This window comes from Parasteatoda tepidariorum, chromosome 5, assembly GCF_043381705.1.
Source record: "Parasteatoda tepidariorum isolate YZ-2023 chromosome 5, CAS_Ptep_4.0, whole genome shotgun sequence".
NCBI lineage: Eukaryota > Metazoa > Arthropoda > Arachnida > Araneae > Theridiidae > Parasteatoda > Parasteatoda tepidariorum.
The window spans coordinates 86723071-86733639 of record NC_092208.1 but is presented as its reverse complement, the minus strand read 5'-3'; the positions used below and the strand labels follow the sequence as shown (position 1 = coordinate 86733639).

The 10569-nt window shown below is 25.3% G+C and overlaps 1 protein-coding gene across 1 annotated transcript; it reads left to right on the top strand.

Moving 5' to 3' along the window:
- The first annotated feature begins 416 nt into the window (after positions 1 to 416).
- Positions 417 to 9962, top strand: LOC107450483 (selenoprotein M-like). Its single transcript, XM_016066284.3, has 4 exons — positions 417 to 655; positions 2162 to 2232; positions 3891 to 3969; positions 7805 to 9962. Exons 1-4 carry the CDS (start codon positions 557 to 559, stop codon positions 7946 to 7948), a joined length of 393 nt encoding a protein of 130 aa, XP_015921770.1. The 5' UTR covers positions 417 to 556; the 3' UTR covers positions 7949 to 9962.
- Positions 9963 to 10569: the final 607 nt, after the last annotated feature.

The following is a 10569-nucleotide window of genomic DNA, read 5'->3' as shown; positions in this document are numbered from 1 at the left end:
TAGTACATATTTCTGTATCTTTATAATTCGGAAAACAACAATAAGGAATCATCCGAATTACTTGAAATAGTATCATTTGTGTTGACTACTAATAAATTTTTAACTTTTTTTTGGTAAGTATTTTTTAATTTTGAACTAGAACTCAGATATTCTGTTTTTAAGAAATAACATATTGAAATTCATATCGAGATCTCACAATTATAAAGTTTTATTGTGTGCTAAGTCATCTTAAATTAATGAGGGAATAATCTATGTATATATTATTTGAGAATAAACTTTTTAAATGAGGAGCATTTCATTTTGGAATCCAACCCCCGTTGCATTCGCGAATTTCTCTCCACAGCAATCGGATATTCAATGTTTGTGTGAATAGTATGCAGTAGGAATGGTTCTACAAAAGCTTTTCCTTTCATGCGAAGCTGCAAGCAAATCGCTTCTCCGTCAAAAAACGCTGAAACTTTCTTAGTCTCACCACAACTCTACACGTCGAGCTGATAATAAGCAAACTTATTTTCCTGTAAATTTATCTACAGATTAATTCCCTGTATGATAAACCATGAACAAATTTTTTGCTTTATTTTTTATTTTGTATCTACTTAATAATGTAGAATTAAAAGATGTTATTGACCAGCGCATTTCTAAAGCTAGAATTGAGGTATTATTTTGCTTTTATTACATCTTATAGGATTCTTGTGTATGTCAATCTTCTTAAGATTATTATTTCCATTTCCTCTATCATGCTCATTATTTGATGAAAACTTAAAAGAAAAAAAAATCAGAGAATGCGACAAGTCGAAAAAGCAAGTATCCAACCGCGGGCAAGCTAATATAATATATTCTTCAATTTAGGTTCATTTGTCGGGCAATTTCAGTTGGTTCAAGCAAAAACTGACATGAAAAAACCTTATCTTTAGTTCTAGTTCAAAAATTTAACTAAATAGACTACGCTTAATAATTTGTTATATTTTCATTAAAATTTTTTAACGCTTATTTATCCTAGTGATATTTCGGTAAAAGATAAGAATAGGGTGTCTCTCTTGTTTTGACAAGTTTTTATGCTTGAATAGAAAAGAAAAGGGTACTTTACCCAAACGAAAAGAATGCAACTGCGTTTTATTTATTTATTTTAATTTTATGTGTATAAATAAAGTTGTTTTAGTAATTTCTTTCTTTAAAGTTTTATTTTTCTTTAACTTGAAATATATATATCTATCTATCTATCTATATATATATATATATATGTAGGAATAAAAGAAAATAGGGCGCTTCCTCATGTCAAGGCTTGAAAGAGAACTCATTTAACATCATGAAAATTTATCAAAATGTGTAATATTACGTAATAACTGAAATTTAACCTCAACAATTTTTAAATTACCCTCTTATACTGCTTTATGTGTATATTTAAAAGTAATTCTCTCTCATTATCAAAGTAAGAGAAAAATTTGTTGTTTATTGAATTAATTAAAGGTATGCTAAAAGACAATTTCAGTGCTATTATTTTTTATTTTATTATTTTTTTTTTAAAAAATAAAGTGAACTAAATAAATAGATTAATTGATAAACAACTTGAAAGCTTCTTTCTATAATTTAAACTAAAAGTTATGGGAATATATAATTTTCTTTTAAAGGTGCATTTTTTTTTTTTTTAAGAAAAGGTATTCATTTTAAAAATAATTTTGATATTTTAAATCACTTAAAAAATTGATTAATATCATTGCCCCCGGAAAAAAGAGATACTTGTAAGCATTTAACCAGTTAAGAATAATCCTAACAAAGTAAATATTAGTAATAATAATCTGAATTAAACCTTTGAACATAGATAATTTTTCCTGGCTGTAATTATTACTTAAACAGTGAATTAATTTTCTTCCAAAGTGGAATATGAATAAAAAAGCAGTGTTTTAAAGGATGGCAACTTATTTTTACGAAAAAAGCAATGAGGGCGTATTTAAAGGGATCAAAGGGCAGGCTGTTCTTCTAACATTGCTTAGGAAGAACACTGTATGTATATATATTTTTTGGGGAGGGTTTTCTTTATTGACTATTATCCTGGTTTTTATTATTTGTTTCTTTAGATATGAATTATAAACCTAAGAAACGATACTGTGCCTTACACTTAATTGCCTTAGTTACTTTAATTGATTTTTTTCTTTTTTCTTAGAGCTGCGGTGGATGACGTTTGAATCGTCTTCCTGAAGTGAAACGCTTTATATTTCAGGATCTTCCATTATTGTATCCTTTTGATTTATCTATTAATTGAACTTTTGTTTACTGAGTAATTAACATTTCATTATAGAGTTAGTTCTATGAAACCAAAAGCTTTTTCCATGCACAGATATTAAAATTTTTTTTTTTTCTTCAGCAGCAGCATCTCAGGTCATTAAGGATAAAAAATTACAATATAAAATTAATGTCTAAATAGCAAATAATTATTATTTATTTTTAATAACACAGCAACTCCGTTCAAAAGATGAACTAAAAATAGCTTTAGGATGGAGTTGGTCTCTTTAAAAAAAGAAATAGAATTTCGATTTTTGAAAAAAAACTTCAAAAATTTCTACAAAACAGATTTTTTAGTATGTGTGCATTTATATTCTACATATCTTTTCTATTACAATAATTTAGATTTTAATCACATCAATAGTTAAAATTAATAATTCAAGATTAATAATCACATGTTACAATATGTCACATGTGGAGTTACATGAGTTTTTTCATTCCTTCTTAAATTTCCTAACTGTAAACTTTTTTTTATATTTGTATTTACTACAATTAAATAAAAAAACGTCTTACTGTAAAGAACATTTTGCTTTATATTTCTGTTCTATACATATGTATTCAAATTTTTGTTCTATAATGCGGTAAATAAAATCCCCTCTGTAGACTATTCAACAGGTATTATAGAGAAAGTGTTTTTGATTTTTTTCAGTATTATTTGGGGCAAATTTTTATTTTATTTTTTTGAGTGCTGATTGTTGCATAAAATTAAGCAATTGTTATTAAGGAGAATGGTTTTTCAATATTTTTTTTTCAAATATTTTTTCTTATAATATTTTTTTCATAATTTTGAACTGAATAGCACTACCATTGACAAGTTCATTCATTAAATGGAAATAGAGAATTACTGTCTCTAATAAATAATTTTATGTTAGCTTGTTTAAAGATTATACTAAATTTTTTTTAGCATTTTTTAATGCTTGTAATACTTGAATAAATCCATATTATTAATGCGTAAAAACTGCAGAAGAAAGTTATTCTGCATAGTTAAGCGAAAACTATTCCGTTAGTTTAAATTAAGGTCCATTTTTTTACTGTAACTATAAAGTAACTTTTTTATTTTCAAAAGATTAGTTTCATTTTTAAATTATTCTTTCAGCAAACTGTGACTAAAAATTATTTTGAACAATTAGGTTAAAACTAGCTTTAACAAATGAATTTCAAAGTTAATGAAAAATTGAATTTCCTTCTGATTTTGTATTGTTGAACTATCTTTCTAAAAATTTTTAGAGAGAAAGATTAATTTTTAAATTATTGTTACAGTAAATTTTTGCTATTCATTGAAAACAATTGTATATTTTAAAAGAGGAAGCTAAAAGCTAAAACTTTTTGCATTAAAAATCTACTATAATCTGTCTTTTTATCATAAATCATATAGTTATTTTTCTTTGGATCAGCAAAATCATAATAATTCTGTCTTAAAAGTGCCTGATCAGTTTCACTTAATTTCTTGAGTTTTTCAACTGAATACTTCTTGAGTTTTTCAATTAATACAAAATAAGTTAAGTTTTTGAAAATGCATGAGATGAAATTTTTTTTTTTTTTGGTACTTGTCATTAAATTCTATATTCAATTTAATTCCAAAATCATAATTGACTTTAACTTAAAGTTAGTCATAATGCTGAATTCAAACAAATTGGAGGAGCTTCTCCTGAACTGATCTATTTAAATAGAAATGGAGAGGAAATTGAAGTAAGTATTATTTGAATTTTGAAGTAAGTGTTATTTGAAACATATGTTATATGTGTTGACAAAAAAATGTATGTTTCAGACTAGTTTTTTATTGTGTTGTTCGCAATTTATATACCTGTCCTATATTCTTGACTGGCAGGATGACATTTTGATTTTCAAGTTTCTTTCAACCTTCTTGTCAGAAGTTAATATTTTCCTAATTGTTACTATTCACTCTTTACGCAATCCACTCTAATTGAATTAACTCTTTTTCATGAACAGTTATGAATGTGCCCAAAAGGTAAAAATATTGCAACTGTGTAAATTTTCAAAAGATTTTTTTCCCTCCAGAATTACATTCAAAATATGCCTCTATCAAAAATCTTAGGTAAAAGAAGTTCTTATTTTTTCTATTTTTATTTGCGACTAAAAAAATTTGATAATAAATGGCTTCAGCTGGAATTTCAATTAGACAATAATAATAAAAATCCAAAATCACGAAATTTTAAAAGATAGTTGTCTCTAAAAATCATGTTCTTTCTATGATTTTTTTTTTTAAAGAACACCCTATTTTACAGTTTAATAAAATTTGATTTTCCGCAGGGATTTTGGTTACAAATTCAGATTTGTAGCAAAATAATTTTTCTATATGGTACATTTTCCCCTATTTTTTAGTTGAAATAAAATTGATCTGATATATTTAATATATTACACAGAAAAAAATTTCAAATCACGCATTGGACTCTTCACTTTATCGCTAATGACTCGCGCCGATCCCGTTGCAAATATATGTGTTGTTTTGATATTTTTTCTGCAATTATTGCTATGAATTTATATTTATTTATTTATTTTTGAATGTCTTCCATTGCTCCATTATTATTGATATTCTCGTGATTTAAAAAAAAAAAATATGTATCTTATGACGGCATGCAAAGTTTAAATCGTGGATTCAAGCAATCACTCTTAGACATACTCAATTTGCACGGATATTCTCGTTAATCTATGCGGTTCTCTTGACATTTATTGCTATGAATTTAAAATTTGAAAAAAACAAAAACAGAAAAAAACAACACATTTTTCGACATTTTATTGATAGTGTTTCTGATTTCCATGGGATTTTCAAAATTCTGGTTATTTCTCAATTGATATTATTTCTACACTCGAAATTTGAATCACTCATTTATATAATCGCTTTGGGATGCATCTAGTATTTCGAATAATTTTTATATAATTATTCCATGTAGTATTTTGATTGTATTTTAGGCAGTTGTTATTGATTTTCATGTGGTTTTGAAATATCTCAATATATATCTGTCAATATGGGAAATTTGAGTTGCACATTTAAATATTTAATGTTTTACATATTGATTCTATCGTTTTTCAGTAGTTTTTGCCATTGATTTCCACATAGTTTTTAAAATCCGATGTTTCTAATATATTATTTATTACAACAACTGATTCTTGAGGTGAAACTCACATTTAGTTAATCCTTTTTTAAGAGTCTGATTAATGTGACTTCACCGTTGATCTTTTTTTTCTTCTTTTTTTTTTGGTAGTTACTGCTATGTTTCACAGTTTTTAATTATTTTTTTTAATGTGATGATTTACAAAATTCGAAAGAGGAAATGACTAGTTTGTTTCCCACCTTCAAAATGCGAGAATATTGTGCGTAATATTAGCATAAAAATATATTACATATTCAATTTAAAAAAATTATATACAATTTTATTTTATCCAAACAAATTTTTTTTGTAAACGCAATGTTTCTGTTACTTTCAAATAGGAATGTTTATATTTGTTGTTATTAAAAGTATCTTGCAGAAAGGTATTAGTACTAGAGAGGTTTGTCGAAGAAAGCCCAATAATAAAAAAAGAAGAAATTCTGTCATAGGGCTCAGAAATCATATTGAAGTTTAAGAATGTATAAAAAATGCTATCAGTTGGAAACTCTTATATCAGTTATGTGAACATATATTGGATGGCACCATTGGAATTTCTTCAACACTAAATCAAGCTAAAGTAATGGGAAAAACTGAAAGTGATCAATAATAGAAATGATCAAACTAATAAGTGTTAATTTAAGTGTTATGCAGAATATAGATTCTACTTTCTTAAAATAAATATCCAATATTTTATCATTTATTATAAATTGTTCATTTTTTTATAATTTTCAGTCTGAAATATTTAAAAAAGCATTGCAAATTTTTAAAATTATATTTATAATGAGATTATAAATGGAAAATTCATTAATATATGTTTTAGAATTTATCTTTGTGTTATTTATAATAATATTTTTATGAGTAAAATATAAAATTTGTTATAAAAATCACTCTTTAATATATCTCCTAAGAGTTATTTTGAGTAGTGAGATAATTTTATTCATATTTTACAGTTTTCTGCTATGAAAACTAATATGCTATTTGTATATGTAAATATAACATCTGATTTCTAATTGTGATTATGATTGGTATGTGATTTGTTAATTTAGTTGTCGTTTTAAAATTTGTCTTTGATATTTTTACAATTTCTTATATAATTATAAAATTATGTTCTCCTTTACATAAAACGTTGAAAGAAGCTGGTTTTTTAATTTCTTATAGATATTCTTAAAATAATTTTTAATAATAAAATTAATAGTTAAAATCAGGGTTGACAATTCACTTCTAAAACTATTTCTTCCTTGCAGCAATAGATACGGGGAAAAAAAGAATCTGGATGAAATGGAAGAAACTAAAAATGATCACTACAATCATTTACACTATTATGAAAATAGCTTAAATTTAAACAAATATAATTTAATATAGTAACTAATAAGTAAATGTAATGTAAAGTTTAATTAACAAAATGTATAGCTGTAATGTATAGTATGTATTAGTAAAGTAATGTATAACTGTAATGTATAATGCAAAAAAATTTTTTTAAACAACTTTCATATTTACTTGAATTTTATATGAATTTAAAAATCATATCATATTATTTAAGTGTCAGAGAGTTCATTCTTAACAGTGTTTAACTATAAAAATCAGCTCACTATTTGTTATTGTGAATTCATTGAATATGTTTAGTATGTTATTTGTTAATTTAGTAGCATAAAGAAAATTTGATTATGATATTTTTAACAGTTCTTAATAAAATAATTAAAAATATGGTTCTATGCTCATTTACGTATAATATTGAACTACAGTTGTTTTAATTTCTTATGAAATTCATTAAATTTGTTAATATCTTTTCAATTATTGCTTTATAGTTTTTACTAATTTGAAAATGATAGATTAACTGTTTAAATGCCAAATTAAGAAAGACTAAACCAAATAACCTAAAATTTTCTGAATTCACTACTAAAGAGTATCTAAAGGTAATAAATAAAAAATCGAGTGAAAAAATTTATGTGTTTTTAAAGTTGTTTCATTTTTGAGATAAGTGACTGAGAATTATTACGTTTTGTCTATTTTACGGGGACTTTTACTTTTTGAAATGTTTGACTGAGACATTTTTTATGACTGTGATCAAGGTTGCTTCACCCAGGTGCTTATCAGTTGGAACAAAATGGTATCAGTTGGAACCTCTTAAAATCAATGAAAATGTAAAAAAAGTTTCTTCAATTTTTTCACTTGGGTTGGAAAGATCCTATTTTTTCCATTGTGGAAGAAACTTACTATTCCTGTTTTGAATAATAGTTTTTTCTAAAATTGCCATCCCTGATTGCATGCGAATAGCTTATGTTGAAAGGAGAACTTTCATGATTTTATTTACTGTAGCAAATTGAAACTGTAGCAAATATCTACAAAATCTATTTGTTTAGATAATAATAATTTCATTATAAGCTCTTAACACTTATTTCTTTTGTCTATTCTAGCGTATTCCTTTGAGTGAGAGAACTCAACTTGAATGTCGTGATTTATTATTGAAGAAAGGATTTTATATGAAAAAAGCAGAAGATGAAGAAGTTCCTGAAAAATATAAAGATGCTCCTTATGATTCACCCCACCAAGAATTGTAAAACTGTTTGTCATTTATTGAATTTATGAATACTTATTTTTATAATTTATGAATACTTATTTTTATTGTTCACCCCTGATTGTATAATTCATTGTTTATCCCACAAAATTTTTACTTTTTTATCTTGGCACTAAATTAGGAAATATATTGGAAATATTATTTCAAAGATTAAATAGTCTTTCTCAAAGGTACAAAAGTTTTCACGAGGACATTAATTTACTCACTAAATTTTCAGTGGCATTTTCATCACAATAATTTATGTAAACAGGTTTTGTTGTAGAAACAAGAAATGAGATGACATGACATAAAAATATTATTAATCTGTTAATTTTCAAGTCATTTTGGAGTTTAATGACTCTGACTAATTTTATTTAAACCTACTCCTTTTAATGAGTAAACTAAATTATAATGTTACTTTAATTCAGTTTTTATCTATACTGTTTATTTATGACAATTTTGGTTTTAGCTGCTTTTTAGCTCTTTCCCATGTTGACTTATTGTTTGTAAATTAAATTTTGCTCTTAATTTTTGGTTTAATTCTATTTTTATACTTTCATTGGATTCAATTCAGTTTCATCATAATTTAATTCTATAAAGTTAGTCACTTTTCAAACTTCTTTTATTTCTATGCATTTTGGTAGATTTCTTTTTATTCCCTTAATTGTTAAGGTTTAGGTTTACACAACTGATAATGCAATGCTTTAAATCCATCTGGTTGTGGCTATTCTACTGAAGTTCAAAACTTCAAGGTGGATAATTGTGTAATTTTTACGTTTTCTATTATTAAGTGAAATCCCAACATAATTTTAAAAAGAAGTGTCTTTACAGCCATATTAAGTTGCTATTTAATTTAAAACTAATATTTTAAAAAACTTTGGGGGCTCCCATATTTTTTCTCTCGCAAAATTATTTTTTTGTCATAAATAGTTACGACTAAATTAAAAGGTTTTATTGTATTAACACAAACTTGATGTCACAGATTTAGTTCTTAATTCTATTGTGATAAAATATAAACATATTTAATTTATTTTGCTCAGTTATGATTTTAACTCTCTCTGTAATTTTTTTAAAATTCCTTTTTAATTTTAGTTATTTTAAAAATTCATAAAACTCATTTTTGTCCAACAGATTATTTAGTAATTGTCCAAAAAGTTAATTCTTAATAATGTTTTACAATTTTGTATTCATTATTTTTATTACATATGTTGATATATATAGGTTAACATGGGAGAGGAGAGAAGTGGAATCTGAATACATAAAAGCTTTGAACTGTTTCTAAGTGATTAAAATGTCCCAAGTCAGATATATATATGTTCGATTGCTCAATAAGCTTAAAAAAATAGTTTTCAAGGAGTCTATGAAAAATTTCCTTGTTATTTATGCATTTAACATCTGAGTTTTGTATGTAAGCTTTTGTTAACATTAAACTAACTATTTTGTAAAAAATACCCTCACTGTAAACGAGTTTGACGATAAAAGTATTTATCGCGTTCTAAAAGTATTACTGCTAACATCAAGATAAAAACTTTTTTTTTGACAATAAATTAGTGATTTGAATAATCATGATTTGTCCTGTTAAGAGAATTAGTATTTAAAAATAATATAATTTTTAACTGACATTTTTAAATGGAATGTATCCCAGTGAAGTAAGATATGTATCTGCTTACCTCACTGGAATGAAAGCATTGTCTTAAGGGGACTTGTGTAGCACTAAGGTTTTTAGGTACAATATTGTTTCATTGCACCTCTGAAATATTTTTATAATGTATCTTTTTATGTTTTAATGCAATGAGATTGCAATGATTAAGCATGTTGCTGTGTAAGAAAATAAATGTATGAAGGTGTTGATTTCGATTACTTATGGTGTTTATTTCATATCATTGAAATACATGTGACAATGTAGGTCTAAATATTTTAAAGGGTCTGCATTTGATGAGTTCTTTTAAATGATATGGATAACTCTGTATTGGAATTTGTAAATCATCCTTTTAATAAACTAATTTCTACAGCTAAAATAAGTTATATTTGCTTTTTTATTTATTATTTTTATTTATATTATACAATCTTTGGCTCTAAAGAAGGGGGGGGGATAATTCTTTAAATGTTATTGACGGGTGGTTACAGAGGAGCTAAATCAATACAAGAAAGTCAGGAAAATGTTGGGTAGTTTAACTGAAATACCCCAAAACTCAAAGGAAATGAATAATTTTATTTTTGAGTTACTTAGAAGTCTAATATTTTTCCTAAAGAATTGATCTTGCACCAATTTTTGAAACACTTTTTTTTCTCTTTTGATTTTCAACTCTTATGACACATATAAGTGTTTTGTATTGTTTCATGATAAAGAATTAGGCATTGCAGAAAATTTAACATTAAAATTTAGCCAATCCGTTAAGAAAATGAAGGAAATTAATTAGTATCATTTTGCAAAAGTTAGGAAATTTTCTGGCGAGTATTTGAGACCACTTTATATTGTCTTTTGGTGAAAAAAAAATCTCTTTTTAGTGATTGAGTCATTTTATTCAAAAGCATTGTCCTGTTTTGTGTGTTCCAAATAAGGGAACTTCATTCACACAAAAATACTAATGATATCTTCCAATCAGATGTTCCCAACCTATTTAA